The 22,376-nt window shown below is 36.0% G+C and overlaps 1 protein-coding gene and 1 pseudogene across 5 annotated transcripts; both read right to left on the bottom strand.

Moving 5' to 3' along the window:
- Nucleotides 1–530: 530 nt before the first annotated feature.
- Nucleotides 531–3,730, bottom strand: LOC112202892 (annotated as a pseudogene).
- Nucleotides 3,731–4,026: 296 nt separating this feature from the next.
- On the bottom strand, nt 4,027–11,471 carry LOC112202893 (proteinaceous RNase P 2). 5 transcript variants are annotated; one of them, XM_024343946.2, is made up of 9 exons: nt 11,318–11,461; nt 10,638–10,784; nt 8,783–9,904; nt 7,447–8,381; nt 6,480–6,581; nt 6,212–6,387; nt 5,865–5,985; nt 5,219–5,287; nt 4,027–4,703 (listed from the first exon to the last, which is right to left on the bottom strand). In XM_024343946.2, the coding sequence occupies exons 4-9, from the start codon at nt 8,344–8,346 to the stop codon at nt 4,461–4,463; spliced, it is 1,611 nt and encodes a 536-aa protein (XP_024199714.1). In that variant the 5' UTR covers nt 8,347–8,381; nt 8,783–9,904; nt 10,638–10,784; nt 11,318–11,461; the 3' UTR covers nt 4,027–4,460. The 5 variants fall into 5 exon arrangements, with proteins under 5 accessions (XP_024199714.1, XP_024199713.1, XP_024199715.1 ...); XM_024343945.2 differs by lacking the exon at nt 10,638–10,784 and having other exon boundaries at nt 11,318–11,471; XM_024343947.2 differs by lacking the exon at nt 10,638–10,784 and having other exon boundaries at nt 8,783–9,909; nt 11,318–11,445.
- Between the last annotated feature and the right edge of the window lie 10,905 nt (nt 11,472–22,376).

The raw sequence follows: 22,376 nt of genomic DNA, 5'->3' as shown, positions 1-22,376 counted from the left end.
GATAACTTTTGATGCAAAGTCCTCTCTCCTCCAAAAGTCATCTTACATCTATAAAACACTTGCTACACCATATTCTGTATATATCTTCTTGAATTCATCTTTCCTCTTCTCCTTTACATATGAGTCTTTCCTAATGTCTTGAAAATCAATTGAGTCTTTTCAAGAGAGAGTTCATACACAATCTAAGTTCGTTGTTCTTGAGGTTTGGAGTGCTACTACCACAAGAAGAATGTCGTTGTATCATGGGAGACGTTTGCCATTAAAACCCTTCAAGCACCAATGGGGAGGCAATTTTGTTTTAAGGACATAGAACCAAGTTCTAGGCTCGACCATATTGTTAAAGGTTTTTCTAACTTTTATCGTTTTGCATTGTTTAAATCTATGCATTCTATTTGGTATATAATCTGCATAAATGATTTCTTGATTTTCTTTTTAATATAGCAATTAGACCATATATGTGTCCAACAGTGAGTTCCTGTAGTCCCCATTGCATTCGGTTTGCAATGAGTTTTTTGCAACGGATATTCAGTGACTTCAAATTTGACGGCAATCCCCCACCTGGAAATGATTCCAGTTCTGGACAAAGTCCTATGGAAATAGACTCGAGAGATGGAAGGGTGTTCATATGCTCTGGTAGTGACCTCAAATTTCTACATCCATCAATATCTATAACGGTCAAATTGGGAGCATGCAGCCCTCCCTCGGGAAAACAACCAAAATTCCAGCAATCATACATTTTCAGTTTACTAAGTTCAGGGCATTTTGATCCTTGTGACATCGTAATACATTCTATATTGGCATTTAAGACTGTGAGTGATTGAAGCATGGGGAACCAATCAAATGGTAATATTCCGGTTAGCTTAGGACAATCCTCCAGATGAAGCCTAGAGAGACTAGGAAAAGCTCCCACTTCTTTGTTGTCTCCAACATATGACCACTCTTGCCATCTCCGCATGTTTTTGAATTCCAAAATTTGCAGAGAGCTAAATGGCTTACTTACAGTGGTATCATTACCATAAAACTCAGGACCTACTGAGACCACCCCATTCAACCCATCAATATGAAGCTCTCTAAGGGAGGGTAGCTGCCCCAATGGTGGCAAGAAGCAACAATTTGTACAATTCACAATATCGAGATGAACTAGATATTAGAGGAATAATGATCTCCTAACCAACCTGGAAACCTTGTTCCCCTGTAAGAATCAATGGTGAGTTCTTTTAAGTTGGTACGAGGTTGAAGGTTATTGAGCACTTCTCTATCTTTATGTGAATCTTCAGTATAACCTCCGAATTCTAAGATTAGGTGAGCCAGAGACTTCTTTTCCCACATTTTGGCTGCAAAAGCATCAACAGCATTAGCAATATTTTGAATCCCTGAAATTCGAAGTGTTCCCTGCAAATGCTTGAGCTCCTTTAACTCGAGAATTTCATTCCTTGCAGTAGGTTGGTCTAGAACAAAGTCACTTAACATTTGGAGATCTTTCAATTTGCCCATATGTGGTGGCATCTTTACCAAATTTGTACCTCCCACATCTCCAATATCAAGATGGCGCAAGTTTGTCGGTCTTCCCAAGTTGGCTGGCAAATGAGCAAGAGCTTCACAATGCGACAACAACAAAGTTTGTAAATTACACAAATTACACACTGTATCAGGTAGCTTTTCAATAGAAGTCCATGACAAATTCAGGTACCTTAGATGTTTCAGGTTACCAATCGAACTAGGCAACTCCTTTATGTCATACCTTGATAAGTTCAGCACTCTTAAACACCGTAGTGTTGGCAATAGATCATGTAGAACCTTATCCAACATTTGGAATCTTTCACTCCATAACTCTGTTAGTTGTAGCGGCAGGAAGGTGCGCAGATACTTAGCTTCATTTATAGCCTCAAAATTCTCAAACCCATTACAACGATCTCTCATATATGAAAAATGACGAGTCTTGGTCAAAATGTCAAGTGAGTTGTCATCTTTCTCCAACCGAAAACAAAAGTCTCCAGATACAGACTTTGCTAAATCACTAATAAGGTCATGCATGATAAAACCATCCAAAACTGTTGATGAATGTTGAAAAAAAGACCTTGATATTAGCTGATCAAAGTACTCCTCTCCAACTTCTTCCACTAATTTCTTGTTTTTGGGTTGCAACAGATCTTCAGCCATCCACAAAAATACCAATTGTGATCTTTCAAATACATAACCTTTGGGAAATATTGAACAGTAAGCAAAACAACGCTTGAGATGTGGAGGCAGATAGTAATACCTTAGCCATAAAGCCGGTAAAATGGTACTCCCTTTATCTGCAAATTCCCATATATCACTCTTCAATATCTTCACCCATTCTTCCAAATTCACTTTAGAGCACAAGAGACCTCCAAGTGATTTTGCAGCCAGAGGAAGACCTTTACACTATTTAACAATTTGTTTCCCAATTACTTCTAGATTTGGATACGCACTAAGATCTGCATTTCTGAAGGCATGTTTTGCAAATAATAACAGACAGTCCTCTTCAGATATTTGCAATAGATAATGAGTTGGAAGAGTACCCATCATAGATCCAACACCTTCATTTCGTGTTGTGACAATGATCCTACTTCCATGCACCCCAAACTCAAAGGGACACCTTAAGACATCCCAGTGGATATAATTCTCATTCCAAACATCATCAAGAACAAAGAGAAACTTCTTCCCCATCAAAGCCTCCTTGAGATTAACTTGGAGTAGATTTAGGTCAACAGACCCACAAATTGTTACACTTCTAACAGCTTCAAAATTCTCCGAAACACAAACCCATGCTTGGAGATCAAAATGTTGTTTCACTCTTGCATCATTGTACAAGAGCTGAGCTAGGGTGGTCTTTCCAATCCCACCCATGCCCACGATGGGAATCACCCCTACCTTATTGCCACTAGCATCATCCGATAATAACAACTTAGCAATGGTCTCCTTGTCTTCATACCTTCCATAGACACCAGAGTCGTCTACCAAAGAAGTAGAAGGGAGTATCACTCTCATTGAGAGTCTGTGCCATGCACCTGTTTTCAAATTAAGGGCATCTTTCTGGCTAGCAATGAAGTCTAATCTCTCAAGAATTTCCTCTATCTTGGGGTCTACTGATTCATCGAAAGCATGAAAGAAAAAAGACACGAGTTGTTGTAACTTACTTGTGCTACTTCCATATTGTTCAGCTTCCAACTTTCTCCTCATGGCTTCTGTCTTGATCTCGGTCAACAGGTCCTCAGCACCAAAGACTGCCTCTTTAAGCTCATCCAGCCACTCCTTCACATCTGAGCTACTTAACTGCTTCTCTTCAGCATCATCCAGAACAACATTGACAGATCGCAGTGTCATCTCCAACCTGTTCAGCAACCCTTTGGTCTGCTTCTTCCCCTTGATGAAGTCCATGACCTCCCGAGAGGCCATCTTATGAAATATTTCCTGAAATAAACCAGAGAGAAAAGCTCCACCTACGACCTCCAGAGCCATTGTTTCTACTTTGGTTTCGGCTTCAGAGCAGATAGATTGATGATTTGATAGAACAGTTCTTGTTGAAAAACAGTTCAAAGAAATTGCCTTCTCGTTTTAACAGAAGCAGACAGATAACATGGATCTCAAGAGAAATGCTGGCCCGACTGTAACCAATGACTTATCCTATCTCATTTATATATTCTAGTAAGTGTCAGCACTCCAATAATGCGCTGATGGTTTAAATATCTCAAGCACAGAGCCTAAAATCCATTCTGATGTTGAAGCCACCTCCACGGCTCCACCCAGTTTACCTTGATCGAGATTTTCCCTCATTTATTCTACTAATAAACATAAACCATGTTCCAATTTCGAAAACAAAAACAAAAACAAAACAAAAAATAAAAAATTAACCACGTTCTTAACACGACCGCAGATTGACATTTTTTCTGAGGAATAGAGACTGACATTTTGAAATGTTCGATCAGATTCAGGACTACTACATTTTCCTTTGACGAGGTAAGAAATGAAAAATAACAATAAAAAGAGTGTAATTGCATTAGCTTTGAGAAATTACTAATCTCTATTCAACAAAATTGCACGCAACGAAATATTATCCTGCTCACATGACAAATAACTATGATAAATATGAATGGCCTTATTGCAATTTCTCACCCAAACCAACACAACCTGTTAATCAAAGAAGCTTCACGTCTTAAAAGTTCAACACGTAAAGCTTCAATTTTTCTTTTCTTTTTATTTTGTTAAGCTGACTATAAAGAATGACCTGTACTACAAAAGTTGCAGTATGTTACAACACAACAGACATACAGCGAAAGTTGGGGTGTGTTGCAGACAGATGAGGCCGTTGTTATAATAGGCGATCCCGCTGCTCCTGACCAGCCTCCTATTAGCCACAACCATCTCCACGAGATATGAGCCCCATAACTAGAATTATAAAGAGTGCACCTCCAAATGGTACTAAGCAGGTGGAAGAGTTAAGTCATAAGGTGGGAAGGAGATGGGGACCTCTCCTTTCTTTTACCCGTCTTAGTTGTGGTTTTATCATTGTGACTGGTAACAAACTCAGATGTGCAAGAGTTCAGAAACGCATTTTGAGATAGCAAAGCTCCAGTAGAAGCTTTAGAGGCACTTGGCCGGGTAATGCAGAGCCAGGTTCTCGCTGGCTCCTCATCGCTGTCATCTGCTACAGGTACATGCCATGATCCGCTTTCTGATTCCTGAAACAGATTGGTATCTCACTACTCTATAGTAGAACTATAAATACATCCAGCTTTCACAACACTAATTACAAAACAATGAACCATTCATACACTAATAACCCATGCTTTGCCTTCCATTACAATTTCAAGACTCTCATCATTTTCTTACAGAATTATGTTTTAGTTCAAAACCATTTGGATCACACAGTAAGCACTCTTGCAGTATCAAAGGCTGACAATACTGATACACAGGCGCCATTTGAACATATCTAACTGCAACTATAAGAATAACCACATTTGAGGGGCATACTTTACGTTATGTTCACATGTACATCTCCTAACTCTCCCCTTTGATGTATATAATATAGCTACTATCAAAAATAAATTTATTGCAATCTCATGAGTTATATATTTCTATAACCGACAATTTTTGTTCCCCACATTGCAGAACAGTGTTTTGCCCCATCAATCAATTATGGTTAGATCTTCAAACATGCAATCAGATATAACTGCAATGACATAGAAATAGGTACCTGGATCACTGAAGAATATGGGGGTGGGGTCTGAAGTTTCAGATTGCCTTTAACAAAAGTATATCGTACCTGCAAACCGAATGCAAGAGAAGTTAGTTACAACATAAAAGAGAGAGCGTGCATGGATCAGTTGGATACACATCTGAAGCAAACCCAGTATCTATCAATTGGGTTTTAAAGATTAAAATCAACATACAACCATAAAAAATTTAAATAAAAATTTCCTCGATTTGGATTGATTATGTTAATTGTAGAGCAGAGTCTTGCTAAAAAATGTTCAATATAGATTTCTTTTTTTTTTTTTTTTGGTTTGTGTCTGTGTTTAGGGTGGGGGTGGATATGGGAGGCCAAAATTCAAAGGGGATTCAAAATCTGGCACTGGGTTTAAATGCTCTCAAACACTAGAACTTCATGCCCCTGCAATGCCTTCCATGAACCACAAAAAAAATAAGGATTAAATGGTACAACTCCAGACTTTGTCTTTGCCTTTGATTTGCTATAAATATAACAAGAGACATGCAATAGAAGCGATTATATGTTGGTGACACTGAGAAAGGACACGTATTAAATGAGCCTCAAAGAAGTACATAGAAGTTTTGAACAAATGCAAAGATAAGTTAGCAAGTTTGTGTCATAGAGTACATACTTGATGCCTCTCTTTCCACTTAAGAAAGAAGCTGCTTCCTAGAAGTTCAAATATATGATCTCGCATTTCATCATTTGTAACGAGCAAGCACTTGAGTTTCACAGCAGCATAAAGCCAATACCTGAGTCATAGGAGAAAAGGTATTTCATAGATCAATATTTTCATCAAAATAGTTAATATGTGCATATCTAGTGTTTCTTTATTATCATTATTATTTATTTAAAAGAGATAATAAAAAGAAATGGAAACAAGAGACTGCCCAACAGGTTGAAAGAGCACAGCCCTTGAACATGGATTAAGGAAACAAGTAATAAAGTTTCAGAAGGTACAGAAATGCAAGTTCATACCAGTCATCATTTGAGCCACTTGGTGTGGTATAAAGAATACCTTTATCCATCCACTCCTCAACCACTTTTCTGTGGGAAGGGTTTTCCACAAGTGACCGAAAACGTCTATTATGCAAGACAACAAGTGGCCATTTCTCTCCACTTCTATTGTACAATTCTTTCACAACAGCATCAAGCTGCATTATACAGGACATAATAAATGTCATGATTACGTGTGACTGAAGGTCAAATAAAAAGGAAGGAAACACAAAAGAAGAGCTTATGCAACCTGAGGAAGACTGAATCCACCTTCTGCAAAATTCTGCTGGTAGAGCCCAATATTAGCTCCATCCACAATAGCTTCATAATCAGCATGTTTGTCCAGCCAATCCTTTATTTAGATATGGAGAAAAAATACAAATGAGAAACCAGAAGAAAGAACAATTAGGATATGTTTTAAAACTAAATTTTCATGAAATGGAATGTATAAAATACATAGCTTTTGCTACATCATTTTCTTCTTGCCCTCAACTACTCTAACTCACTCGATAAATTTTCTCATGTGGAATTTTTTTAATGAACAAATGTCAAGAGACCAACTGCCGAGACAAACAAAAATGACGAACAGCATCTAAAGCTTATGCCCACGCAATCAGCTGTATCAATTTTCGTAACTTCCAATAGTAGGAACATTAAGGCTTACAGTAACATCTCATATATATCTTATCTTCCCATTTTCAATTTTCATAACCCAGCAACAAGAATGAACTCGTGCTCCACCCAGATTATTACCACTAGAGAAAAAGGGGACAAAAGGCTTTATTTTTTTACAAAGCATATCAATTGTACTAATAAAAAAAGGCAAATATCAGGGCTTACACATGGATACATTTAAAGTGTTGTAAATCTAACAATCTATGCCTCTACGTACAACTATGTCATAAACTGCAAGCATCTCACTTGCTGCATATTCCATCAATAAAAATCAGAAACCAGAAAGACCTGACACCAAGACTCATCGAACCAGCATCTATAAAACATTTATCAATGTCGGCAGAAATCTCAAACTCTGCTTAAATTCCTCAAATTTTAATTAATAAAATCCCTTCTCCTATAACCAACACCACCTCTAACTAAACAATTGACATAATGAATGGATAACAAGTGTTACTCAAAATTCTAGCCACCACAGGAATTCAAATTAGTAAACTGAACAAATATTAGCAAAATGGACTGCTCAAAAAATCTTGGCTCACCTGAAACTCACTGAAATTCAACTTAACCTCCCTTTCCATTGCCAAAGCAGCAACAGACTGCGCAAACCTATCTGTCTCTGCACAGTCAATGTCAACACAAACCAAATGCTCACCACAGGAGCAACACCTGCTGTCAGAATCCACATTGGCCCTCTGCACAGACCAATCCCCCTTCCCAACCCACCCCTGCCCATGCCACCCTCCTCCATTCCTCAAAACCGCCTCTTTGACCCTACCCGAGTCCCAATTCACCTCACCCACTTCACTAGCCCTTCCATCACGATACCAATCCTCAATGATCTTGGCCGTCGATTCATGAACACACCTCACAGCATTCCTCAACTTGTGCAAGTAATCATAAACCCTCTCCCCTCTTCCTGTCTCTGCACTCACCTTTAATAAGGCTGCAATCTCAGGCTCTTCTACACTCACTCCCACCTTATTCATATACTCTTCCACCTCATACGCCTTATCAGCCTCCAGTTTCTCGCAAAAGCCAAACAATGCCGGATCGCAAGTGCGCAACCTCGGCAATACATTATACTTCTCCATACCCTTCACCAGCTCAAAAGCATAATCACCATCACCTTTCGCCGCAGCGAGCCGAGCAACAGCGGTGATCGTGGCCTCGTTGGGGAGGACTTCGATCGACGACATGTGATCAAACACGCGGAAGCCATATTCCAAGGCCAATTGCTTCAGGGACGGGTCAGTGACAGAGTTAGAGCAGAGGTAGAGTAGGGTGTTAAAATGGTGCTGGTTGAGCCGCGTATTCTGCGAAACAGCGGATTCATACAGCGAGATTGCGCTATTTAAGTCCTTGTTCTTTGAGCAGAAAGTGAGGGAAGAGTGGAATTGGGTCTCTGGGGTCTGCTTCTTCTTCCTCTTTGGAGTTCCCATCAATGTCCAAATTTAGAAATCAGGGTTGGCTGAACCTATAGGCAAATTCGTTTTCCTCGTCAAAATACTAACTTGGCAGTTTCGACAAACAATTTGATGGCAGGAAAACCATGTATATGGAATCTAAAACAGATAGAAACAGATACAACAACACAAATTATTTCATGTCACACAACAATTTGATGGCTCAAACCCCAACACTAAACACCAAATTTGAAGCAAATACTAGTCAATTGGACTACAGACTAAAACCTCATTCATTAAACCCCAAATCTGGAAATAAATAAAAATTAGTCAATTAGAGACAAATTCACTACAGATTAGCCATTAGGGGATTACATAGTTCCATAAATCCATAAACATAGACAAAACTAAACCTCCAAAAAAAATTTAAAAAAAAAAATAGGGAAATTTTCAGAAAATAACAAATACTTACAAGCAAAGAGGGAAGGAGAATCAAGATCGAGGAAACCAACAGACGGGAGTGAGAGATGAGGGGAAGCCCTGCAAATCGGTGGAAACCCAGCGCATTCAACAAGAGCGGACTCCAAGTGCAATTGCCATGGGCAAAACCAACAGACGCGCTCAGAGAAACGAATTCCTAACGATTCAAATCGCTAAGAGGGAAAACTGTGGTAGACTCAACCCTAGGGTTTCAGAGTAGAGCGGGAAGCATGATGAAGACGGTTCGGTTCAATCTATAAAGAGTTTAATCCCTTTTTTTTTTCTTTTTTTCTTTTTTCAATTACAAAAAAGTCTTTAATCCTTTATTTTCTTTTTCTGAATGTTAGTTTTTTTTTTTTTTTTTTTTTTAGAATGTTCTGAATGCTAGTTTGAACCCTGTAAGGGCACGTTTACTTACTTGGAAGGGCACGTTTCTTTTTCTAACTCGATTCCCAGGGCATCTTTAACTCAATTCTTTCCTATAGTATTGTTCTCAACTTGTTTGACTTTTACTCTTTATAAATTCTGATCCAGCTTTACTCTTTATAAATTCTGAAAAATATGACTTTTTGATTATGTCTTTTGTATTTCTCTTAAACGTGTATTAGAAATTTAGAATGCATGTGTTATTCTCTCCTTATTGTTGAACTTGATGCTTTGCTCAAGCACAATCATATATGTAATATACATAATATATTTGTATATTGATTTGTTGGTAGAATTTTGCTGCTGCAATTATATATTTGAATTTTTTTGGTGCATTGGTTCAGTTTGAGTCTGAGAATTGCTTGTTATCAGTTTTTCTTTGTCATTTTTGTTTCTTCAATTTGGTACTTCTTGCAATTGATGAGGCAAGGTATTAGTTTATCTAGTTCATAGCTAGTATCTGCCATTTGCTTTCTTGTCTTTTTCTTTTTCTCTTTCTTTATCTTTATCTTATCTTTGTTTGTTCATGCAACTGTTTTGGTTTCTCTCGCTTTAGGAACAGGCAGTGGCGGATCCAGGATTACAACCTTGGTGGGGCTTGAATTTATTAACAAAGGCTTTAATTAATAGTACAAATGCAAGGATTTAATTAACGATATAGATGCGAGAGTCCACTGCAAACTAGTGTCTGCTCTAGTTCAACAACAAAGCAAAACATAACAATAGCAAATCAGTAATCGCATCAAAACTCAATAAATAAAAATTAATCAGAATATTAGCAGAGAAATGAAGCACCTTTTCCACATTAGATATAAGAGAATTCAAATCAAATAGTCTACAGTCTACACTGACAGATTCTCATTAAATGTGTATGCTTTTAGTGGCTACCTTGTGGTAGAAAAACGATTGCCCTTCACCTAATATGTTCATCTTATTCATAATATTACACGGCGAGCTAACTACTATCATATATAACGACGCTGAAGCCATTTATGAGCTACCAAATATTTACCTATCTATATAAATCTCTCTGTACTCCATGATTGTTTTCCCCAAACAAGCACCAATTCAGCTTTGCTCCAAAACTAATACAAAACCATTCACTCAATACTATTAATTTTGAACCTCAATTCATGATTACACTAGAAGAAATCTTCAAGAAGTTCAAATGATTACAGAAACCTCTCACTAATCCAAACAACAAAGACCAATTCAAACCCACCTCCCCAAAAACCTCAAAAGAACCAAAAGCTCCAATTTTTTACTCAACTGCTTGATACCCAATTCACCCAGCAATTTCATCAAACTCAGTAACTCACACACTACCGGAACCCAGCAATTTATTCTCACCTGATTTGAAATCATTAAATCAATAACCAACAATTTGGTAATCTGAAATTGCAACCCAGCATGATACTTACAGAGTTAAGAGAGGAAGAACTGAAGAAGCAGAAGACTAGGTCTAGAACTCAATCTTAAGAATCGGTAGTCTGAAGTCTGAACTCTAAAGAAGAAGACTCTGGCTATCAGGCTAAAAGGAGAGAACAGAGTCTAAAAAACAAGTAGAGCTGCACAAAATTGGGAGACCATGGAATTTACAAACCCAAACACAAAAACATCAAATAAATTTCTTTTCCATTCCTCTACTACATATTATTGGAATTAAATCAAAACCCATAACCAAGATCGGCAGTTGTTTATTATATTGGCACCCACCTTTATAATCAAAGGAACCAAAACAATTTCACGAAGAAGTTGATGAAAATCAGAAGCAATTTCATTATATAATAAACGAATAAAAATTTCCAAGAAGAGCACAATCTGAATTCTTCAACCATATTGCTTAGTACAGAGAAATTAAACTCATCGATCATCTCTAGGATATTTACAGTAGCAAACTCCTAAATCATCATCATCACTATCTTTTGCAGATGGACAACTGGGTTATAGTTTCTGGAAATTATTCAATTCAACCCAGACCCAATTCAATTCAATCCCAATTCGATCGAAACCTTTATTGTGTTCTTGAAAATAAGATTTTCGTTAATCAAACTATACAATAATGATGTATAAGGAGAAAGAAAGATGAATGTAGTCTTACCTGCAGAGATCAGAGCTTCAAAGAAGGGAGATGCAGAGAGGGAGGCTCAAAGACGTATGATGAAGATGAAGGTCGACGAGATCGCCGTGAGAGAGATAATTGAGTTTTGTTTGTTTTAGGTTTTATCTCTTGTTTTCGTTTTTAGATTAGCACTTTTTTTTTTTTTCCCTCCCCCTTCGGTAAATGAAACAAAAATGTCCCGCTTCTTTATTTTTCATTTTTTTTTCTTTTTTTCTTTTTTTTTTTCTTTTTTTCATCTTTCTAATCCTTCAATATGTCATTTATAAAAATAAAAATGTGTTTATAAAAATAAAAATGGGTTTAGGGTATCTCTATGATTGTGAATATCTTAACGGTTTTTAATTATAGAGAAGTCTATGATATTTCCATCATAATTTTAAAAGCATGAATATGAATAATGGTTATGCATATGAATAATGATTATGAAATTAGATGGCTCGTTATCACATTGCACATTTGAAAGGAAAAGAAAAAAAAATGATTCCGACAAATATAATCTCTTAGCACATGTCATTCATTGGTAATCTTATAGTATATGTCGGTGTGTCTCTTATAGAGCATTTACCCTTAATCTATTAGAAATGTGAAAACTTCTCAATCTAATGGGAATAGCAAAATAATATGTAGTTTTTGGTTATCTTTTTTACTTGTTTTTCTATGTTCTCAATGAGAAGATTTCTTGTTTAGAGGAGATATCCTGTTAAGGTGGAGATATCTAATTAAGACGGGAATATCTAATCGAGGTGGAAATATTTGGTCGAGGTAGGAAATTTTGGTCGAGGTTGAAATATCTGGTTGAGGTGGGAATATCTGATCAAGGTGGAAATATCCGGTCAAGGCATGAATATCTAATCGAGGAGGAAATAACTTGTAGAGAAGGATCTCGATAGGATGAAACTCTTTAAGGAGGATTTGAGTGACGAGAGATTTGCTGAAGGAAAAATCCGAATGAGGTACAATCTCTTTGAGATACAATCTATTCAAGGCACAATCCCTTCAAAAAATAATTCTCTCGAGTGGATCGAAATAAGGCAGAATCAGTCAATTGATTATTAGCTAACTCATTTAAACCAATGGACGAACTGAATCTGTCCACACTAAACCGTAGTAGCTTTAAGGTAGTTATCAACGTCTTAACGATCATCAATTTGGCTGAAATTTTGCAGAGATGATCTATACATTAGTACCTAAAAACTGAACGGTCGAGATGTGGATATGAGACCGAAAAGTGACTCTAAACTCCAACCTCACACCTTAATTTCAGAGTGAGGCTTCACTCTGGATAGGATAGGATATATATATATATATATATATATATATATATATATATATATATATAAGATATTTCTCAGGTGAGGAAGTCCATACCGAAATTTCGGTACGGATTTGCTGTTTTCAACCACTTTCTGGTCACATTTTTATATCTTAACCGTTCATTTTTTAGGTCCTAATGTATAGATCACCTATGCAAAATTTCAGCCAATTTGGTGATCGTTAAGGCATCCAAAACTGCAATTTACACGAACGGACCGAATCTGTTAAACCGGAACCGTTCGTATTTATAATGGTAAATTGCAGTTTTGGATGCCTTAACGATCACCAAATTGGCTGAATTTTTGCAGAGGTGATCTATACATTATGACCTAAAAACTGAATGGTTAAGATGTGAAAATGTAGCCGGAAAGTGAAGGTGATCTATACTTGAGACGGACTGATATATATATATATATGTGTGTGTGTGTGTGTGTGTGTGTGTGTGTGTGTGTTTGAAAAAAAAAATATATATATATATGTGTGTGTGTATATATTTGAAATCGGTGGCCTCCAAACGCGTGTGTGTGTGTGTATATATATGTTAGAAGTTATTAATAACGATTGCATTGCTAGTTCAATTAGTAAGACCGTTGCACAATTTTTCAGTTTTCGAATCCCTGCGGAGGTCTTCTTGATTTTTTTCATTCTCTATTTTTTTCTTTTCTGTCTCCATTGACTTATTCTATGTCTTTTTTGGTAACTTTTTCATTCATGAATCTTAATATAAAACAGTAGCCTTTTTTTATTACTCTTCTTTTTTTTTTTTTTTGTCTTTTTTTGGCTTTGTTTTATGTGCTTTTTTCATAAGTGTCTATGATTAAATCAATAGTACCAAAATTATCTTCTAGATAAAAAAAAAACGTATTTGCTCCTGATCAAAGTAAAAATTCGAAGTAGTCTTTAGAGTGAATAAATTATTGCTAACTCAAAATCTTCTAGAAATAAATCATCATTACTAACTCGAAACAATTCAAAAAAAAAACCATCAATACTAACTTCAAACAATCAAGAAATCTTTGTTTGGTCAACATAAAAGAAACTACACTATTTGTGTTAAGCTAGAAATTTTGCAATCAATTCTTGCATTCTTTTGGCATCCTCCTTCAATTCTTCAAATATTTTGGCATGCTCCTTCAGTTCTTCAAATCTTACAATCTCATCTTCATGGGATATGAAATACTTCGACCAAGCATTGTGGTGATATGTCAAATGCAACTTGTTTTCAGCATCCTGTGAGTTCATCTAAAAAGTTTGACAAATCAAATGATTAATTTTGAATACTTCCCTTCAATTTCTCTTATTAATCAAATCTAAGAAAAATATATGAATAAATTGGTTTACAATCTAAAAACCAATCAAGTTGCCATTAGAAATAGCTATTAAGATACCTGTAATTCTTCACTGGAAAAACGAGCACACAGAAAATCCCATTCTGCTTGAGTTTTAACTGCTTTAGGCTTGTTTTCTCATGCTTCATTCACTGTTGGGAATTTCTCAAAATACTTCTTTAGGCTATAACGGAATTTAAAGAATGCCGTCATACACATTTTGTTTATATATCTCTTAACCCAAGGAAGAGACATGTTAATGTCGAACTTGCTCTGCATATACATTAGTAAACTCATTTCAAACAAAATATTGTACTTGTATAAAAAATGTAAAATGTTAAGAAATAAAAATTTATCACTCACAGTTATTCGTTCAATCATCTTAGTCACATCAACTGATTCGATGTCATTCCATTTTTCCACATTCATAGGTGCAAAGTTCCGAACTATTAAGCTAATATAATTCAAGAATAATTCTGCATATGGAGCTGTGGGCCTTCCATTATATTGTACCAAAGTGATGGATATCTTAGCCTTAAGCTGGGTATGCAAATTCTCATAATTCAGTCGTCTTGTCTTTCGTCGCACTTCTCTTTCTGGACCTTTAATATACAAGTTTTAATTAGTTAGTTAAATAATTTGTTCTCTAATTATAGCAAATATAATACAATGCGTACCTATAGGAGGCTCATGGATATTTGTTGACATTGTAATATCACTTAGCCCGATTGTTGTAGCAATAATCATTGGCTTCTCCAAATCTTAACTTCTATCTAAGTTGGACACCATCCGGTACATGAAATAAATTCAAGAGTAAGATTACTGCTTCTCAAAATAGTAAGAGCAAGACAATTTCATGAAGCAAAAACACAGCCCCAATCTAAAGCAAACATCGAACAACTTTCTGCTATATATATATATATATATATTATGAGGTTCTCTCTAGAAGTTATTCAGAATAATAGAAGAAAACAAAACAGCAATATATTTTTTTTCGACTAGGTGTGAACAGCAATATTGGTGGTGGATATATAGAAGAAAACAAAACATATGGGACCTGAGCATGTTTGATCGCATTGGGATTAGCTACCCTAAAAAAAACAACCATCAATTCCAACTGGGAATGAGGCTATAGCTAGCAATTAAATTTAAGTTCAGTGACATATGGACATATACATATTATATAACACACAGCTGCACTACCCTGTGTGACTATGCCAGTGGGTGGCTGGTAGCTAGCAGCCAGGAGTTCTAATTTTTTTTTTTTTTTGACATTACAACAACAGAAAGCAAAAGGGCAAAGAGCCCAACAAGGTTTGATACTGCATTACAGAGGAGGGAAAAGAAGAGGCCAACGATACTGCTAATCAAATGTTAAGGTTAATCTTGTTATTTTAGGAACCAAGCACAAAATGTTTTCTAGCTTTACTGCTACTTCCATCAATAACAGTAAGTTTTAGGCATCATCAAAATCATACTTCCTTAACAAATGACCCAAGACTGAAATAACTATCAGAAATACAATTGAGGACTAAGGATGAAGATTGAGTCCACATTTCTATCTATAGAAAGAATTCAAATGCTTCATGAACTTTTAGCATAACATATTTTACATTTTGCTGGGAAGTTGTTCTCAGTTCAATAGTGCTAACAATTTCTTTGTTTGAAGCAATTTTATCTTAATAGTAGAGCAGCATTTCTCTTGAAAATGGTAAACAAGAAATGAAAAGTAAAGAGAAGATGGTACCAGAGCTATTTCCAAAAGCAACAGGATCGTCGTTTCTTTCGCTTTCTGCTTGACAGATAAATACAAAATAATGATCACAATGCACATAATGCAAACTAAACTTTACAAAAATTTGGTGATATTCTTACGTTGGTATTAACGGATCTGGATTCGCAGTCACAAAATCAGCAATCCTGCAAAATATTCATATTCAATCTACTAGAAGATGACTAATATTATATAAAGAGAATCACCTCATTTTCTCTTACATGGCTAGAACAAACAAATTTGAAAGATATTCAATTCCAGTTCCTTTTACTCTAAAACTAGGTGCCTTCAAAAGGTAATTGAAAAACTAACATACTCTTTGCAGCATCGAGAAGCAGGTTGGAGGCATTCAACAGATACCAGCCACAATGAAACAGAACACAATCATGCACTTGGCCTACATTTTTATGATTCAATATCACCAAATTTAAACCAGAACAAGAAGCAATAATTCAGAGAGCTCACTCTCCATGTCGTTTGCTGCAAAAGGGTGGGGTTTATGGTGCTAAACAAAGTTAACTTTAGCTCTATAGCAGACCAAAATTTTCCAACAAGACAAACTGAAGAGAATCATTCACCGGATGAACCTCTAAGATTACTATCGAAGAGGGTCTGAAGCTTTCAAGTTTATTAGTCCATAAAAAGTAATTAGGACTAATCTCCTACGCTCTTTGGTTAAACTCTCAACTCCATCCTTAACTTTAAACTAACTGCTAAGCCAACACTTCCTCAGTAATGGTCTTACAGTTCACAGAGATGGAAGTCCTTTTAGTTTGACATAATTAAGCTAATGAAATCAAAAGGGTATTCTATACTACCTTCTGGAATCTAGAGTAATCAATGAACCCTCGATCACCTGCCATAGAATTGTATTGTGAAATTTTGCCTTCTACTTCCAAATATAATTATCCTGATAGTATTAGATAACAAATTCTGCATAGCGTTCTTGCATACTAAATGTCAGTGAATTACTAGCATCATCTATATCTTGAAACGAGAAATCATAAGTAGGAGATTTGACAGTAACAAATCAAAACCATGAAGCAATTTAATTAGTTTCAATCCATAAACAAATTGGTTTTTACCAGAATAGCAATAGGCATGTGTCTTATTAAGACATTCTTCCCATAATGGATACAATAGAACAATAAAAGTGAAGATATCAATCCCCCATATTCTCTCTGCTGAAATCGGGTTGCCTATTAGACAGCTAAAAGTCCTTGTAACTTTGTCGAAAACATATAAACATTGCTTCCCTAATCAAGATCATATCATCCAGATGCCCAAACATATGAATGATAGGCAAAGAGCCCAACAAGGAACAGAAAGCAATACGAAAAAAAAGGGAAAAAAAGCTACCAACAGATTGACCCAAACAAAACACATTAAGGCGTTGGGTGGGGCTGCAACAAATCAATCCAAGGCTCATACCAAACCAAAAATCTATATTTAGCATATGAATACAACAAATTAAGGTATGAAGCCACGGAAAAAATATAAAGGATCAATCCTCAATCTTCAAGCTATGACAAATTCCTACATAAGAAGAATTAGGCTACAAGAAAACAACAAAATCGATTAACCAAAAGGAGAACTTCTAAAACAAATACATTGACATTGAACTTAATTAATCCAATTCTAAATAATATCAAGATTAGATTCAACAAAACAAACCATGATTAATCAAACAAAACAAAACAACAACAAGATTTTAGATACATACCCACGAGGAGAGTTTTAGAGAGAGAGCTGATAAGGAGAAACTAACAAGTAGGGTTTTGTCGTCATAGTTCTCTTTTATATGTTTTTTTTTTATTTTTTTTTATCACGATCTTAATTACTACTACTTTTTATTGCCCCACCAAAAGAAAAAATCTACCCGCTCTTTTTCTTTTTTAATCCCGCCAATTTTTTTCCCTTATTTTTTTTCCCACTAAAACCTATAGCGACGAAAACAATTAGATCCTCGCTAAATGCATCAAAGGCAAAGAGATCAATCAGCGATGAAATAAGACTTTTAGCGACGAATACTTTCATTCGTCCCTATTAAATTTGGCGGGTCTCTTATATAATTTTGTGCCAAACCAATAACGAGGAAAATATTATTTTCCTTGATAATGGCTTCTTTTGACGACAAAACAATTCCTCGTAGAACATGGACTTTTAGCTAGAAAACCATAGTTTTGTCGCCATTGAATTTGGCGGGTCTTACACAATTTTCCCCCAAACTAATAGTAAGGAAAGTGTTATTTCCTCACTAATTGCTTCTTTTCACGAGGAAATAGTTCATCGTCAAACACGGGCTTTTAGCGAGGAATTCATAATTTTGTCGCCATTGAATTTGGCGGGTTTTACATAATTTTCTGCCAAACTAATAACAACGAAATAGTTATTTCCTCGCTAATTGCTTCTTTTCACGAGGAAATAGTTCATCGTAAAACACAGGCTTTTAGCGAGGAATCCATAATTTTGTCGCCATTGAATTTGGCGGGTTTTACATAATTTTCCTCCAAACTAATAACGACGAAATCGTTATTTCCTCACTACATGCTTCTTTTCACGAGGAAATAGTTCATCATAAAACAAGGGCTTTTAGGGAGGAATTCATAATTTTGTCGCCATTGAATTTGGCGGGTTTTACATAATTTTCCGCCAAACTAATAACGACGAAATAGTTATTTCCTCGCTAATTGCTTCTTTTCACGAGGAAATAGTTCATTGTAAAACACAGGATTTTAGCGAGGAATCCATAATTTTGTCGCCATTGAATTTGGCAGATTTCACATAATTTTCTGCCAAACTAATAATGACGAAATCATTATTTCCTCGCTAATTGCTTCTTTTCACGAGGAAATAGTTCATCGTAAAACACAGGATTTTAGCGAGGAATCCATAATTTTGTCACCATTGAATTTGGCGGGTTTTACATAATTTTCTACCAAACTAATAACGACGAAATCGTTATTTCCTCGTTGAATGTCGTTTTCGCGATGAAAAAATTCCTCACCCTAGTCTCATATTTCCTCGCTAATAACATGATGATTTAGGAGACCAAACAATGGTCACTTTTAGTGATGAACAAAAATATTCGTCGTAGAAAGTGGCGTATAGTGAGGAAACTATGTTTCTCGCAGAAAACCTAATGACATTTAGTGAGGAATCGAAATATTCCTCGTAAAAAGTGACATTTACTGAGGAAAATAAATTCCTCGCAAAAAACTTGGTCGCTAAAAAGACTTTCTGTTGTAGTGCCTCACGTCAATCCCACAAGCCTCTTATCAAAAACGAAAAAAATCAATGCTATTTATAATAAAGAGAAGTGATCTGATAAGACAACTGCATTCTCCTAACAAAAGAAATTTTACTCTTCAACCAGATAAATTTTTTGTGCTACAGTCAAACCATGTCATAATTGACACGTGACTTGACTTCCCAATAAAATAAAGACGTGTGTAACTAGTACACCTCAGCCACAGCAACAAACTTTACACTTCTTGCTGTTAACACAAACTGTTGCTGTTATCATAAAATTGAAAAAATCACATCACTGTCATGTTAAACTTTAAGAATTACATATTTATATTGTATTTTAAAAGTTTTATTTTTCATAAGATAAAATCTGGAGATTTTTTTTTTTGTTCTTTCTCATCTTCTCATTATCTTACCTTTGATTCTGTCACATGATAGAGCACTTGAGTTCTCAAGCGGTGGTAGAGAAATCCATCGAAAGGAAAACGACAACTGATGCAATGAGAATAAAAATAAAGCTAAAAGCCTAAAACCCATATCAATCAAACCCAGATCTCAATCTCAATCTCAATCTCAATCCGCTTCTTGAAATCCTACCCAGAAATAAAAACTTTTGATTGGATATTAGATTTTTGATTGAGAAGATGAAAAGAAATTGAACTGAAGAGTAATTAGATCTCAAGTAATAGGTCTACAATTGCTTAGTTCTTCTGATATGTATGCTAACGGCAAAACACTTTGTTAAACAGTGAAAAGTTTAAAATTTTTGTTTGGTGGCTGATGTATTATTTTGCACACGTGTATGTATCTTATTGGGAAGTCAAACCACATGTGAATGATGACATAATTTGACCGCAACACTGAAAAATTTATCCTGTAAACAGTGTCTGACTTTTGACCCACTAGTAATTTCGGTATCTTAAGTTTCAAAAATATCACAATGGTACCTGAGGTATTGACCACAATCCAACATAAATACCTGGAGCCATTAACTCTGCTACGACGTTTGCCAGCTGACATATTTTGAAGGGTACTTTTGTCCTTTCATGTCTTAATCCATTTTTTTTTTGTCTCTAGCATCTTATAACATGGAGTTGGATGAGTTAGCTAAGACTGGTTCCTCGTGAAGCAAATCAAATCGCTCATAACGCAGTTGCGCTTGCCATCCGGACAGTGGGTCTTTTTACGATGGGCTAATCAGCCACCACCATCCCTGATACAGGTTCTAAGAAACGATGGGCTGCCTTGCCCTCACATGGTGGAGCATTGAACTTTCCCTTTCTTTCCAGATTTAGGTTGCATTTCCATTCCCTATTTCCAGTCTGGTTTTAGTTGGAAATGAACTTTCCCTTTCTGTTTGTATCTTGGGCCTGAGCTTTTGCCATTTTTTGGACTTGTCCCTTAATGAAATTATTCCATTACCAAAAAAGAAAGAAAAAAAAAAAAAAAAAAATATATATATATATATATATATAGTTTTTTGCTATGATCTACTATAATTTTCTATTAGGTTGCCAAATCAGCATTAGCCAATCCAATGGCTAACACTAAAGCGTTTACAAAATCACATTGGTTGACTTGAAGCACCAAATCGTTGTCATCTCCTTCTTCTTCCTTTTCCTTCATTCTCTCTCCCTTTCCCTGTAACCAAAACAACTGCAGACAACCTTCTCAATGAAAAGAGTTGCAGCCATCTTTCATTAAACACAAAATACAACTTGCTTTCTTCTGTCAAATTCATGAAAGATCTCACATTAACAATAAAACTCATTACAAAACCCAAATAATAGAAAGTAATCAACAATGACAAAACTCGAATGAGACTATCATGATTTTTCAGAGATATAGGATTCTAAGAGTGTTTCAAGTACTACCCAAGAGAGGATTCTTGAAGCTCCAAAACGGATGTAACAATTTTGTCATGTTCGATGAAATCCAAGGTCTCCTACCTTCCTTGGCATCTGCAATCGGCATTAGGTATAGAGAGAAAAGAGAGATCTAACCCATAATGAAAGTTGCTTCATAACCAGATAGATGAGAGAGAGAGGACGAAGGTAGAGGGATCTACTATTGCTTTGTAAAAGTTGGGCTCTTCCAAAGCATTCTCGAAAAAGGCCTCAAATGATAATGGATTCCACTCAGTCACAGAGGTAGCCGCAACATAATCTTCAGTGCCTCGTCGTCCTTGAGCTTCTGTTGCAGAAGCGACATGAGGGCGTCGATGGCATTGGAGTTCGACCTTGGGAAATCAGACAACAGAGAGGTTTGGTTGTCATTTTGGACCTAGGTACGTAGGAGCTTCTTCTTTGGTAATGTAGGCAGCAACTCGGTGTTAGGTCCATAATTACCTAGTAATTATTCCCCTAATTGCACCTTTGCTTAACCTTTGTGTTTATTTATATATATTTATTATGTTTTCCTTATCATGCTAGGAAATAATGGAAAAGCTTGGAAATGCCCAAAAAATTCAATCTTCACACATTTTCCTACTCCGTCTAGGAGAATCCGAGCTAAGCAAGGATCCATTCTAGACATCCTAAGGATCATTTGTCATGAAGAGTGCAAGAGCTAATTCGGAGTAGAAGGCCTTCAAAAGATCAGTCCAAATTTATGACTAAAAGACAAAAAATGCACCACCGGGCAAACCACGGCAAATTAAGCTCTCAAATTTTACCAGGATGATTTACACTCATAGAGGAACATTTGGTATGAAGAAGTCAAAGGCCAATTCCGAACTCTCTGTAGAGATTCAATTGAAGGAAGAAAGGAGAAGAAAGTGAGCAAACGGACAAACAATGGGTCAACAGTGGTCAACGCCGGATTCCAGACATTTTCGGCCAAGAACATGTGTGGAGGACAAGGAAGAGCTGACTAGAGTTAGAGAATTTAGGTGGGAAGAGTTTAGGTCTAAGTTATTTTGAAATTCAAAATTTGAAAGATGACAAGTGGTCTCATTCTTACACCTTATACCTTTGTCTCCCATTTATTACCTTGTTTCCTTACACAATGACCCTTTTACCCTTACTACCCTTCTACACTTACTTTTTCTCCTCCACGAAAATATCTATGGGCTTTCTAGGTCATTTCTATGTGGAGTTAAATACTAGATCCACATTTTGTGCTTACACATTTGTCAATCATATCTAGCACTTCATTTCCTTTGATCTTCACCCTCCATTCATCACTTTTGGCCTAAAAAACACCATCTCCTCACTTTGGACGTTTTTCATACTTTCCTTCATCCATTTCATCTTCTTTATCTCTCCATTCTTCTTAGTTCTTCATCTTTTAGATAGTTTAGGTAGTTTTGTTTAGCCTTTGTGTAGAGAGAGAGGTATAGCATCTTTGGTTGATAATCAAAACCAAAGATTTT

Source organism: Rosa chinensis, chromosome 5 (genome assembly GCF_002994745.2).
Source record: "Rosa chinensis cultivar Old Blush chromosome 5, RchiOBHm-V2, whole genome shotgun sequence".
Classification (NCBI taxonomy): Eukaryota; Viridiplantae; Streptophyta; class Magnoliopsida; order Rosales; family Rosaceae; genus Rosa; species Rosa chinensis.
Note: the sequence above shows the minus strand (reverse complement) of the source record. Positions and strands in the feature narration are given on the sequence as shown.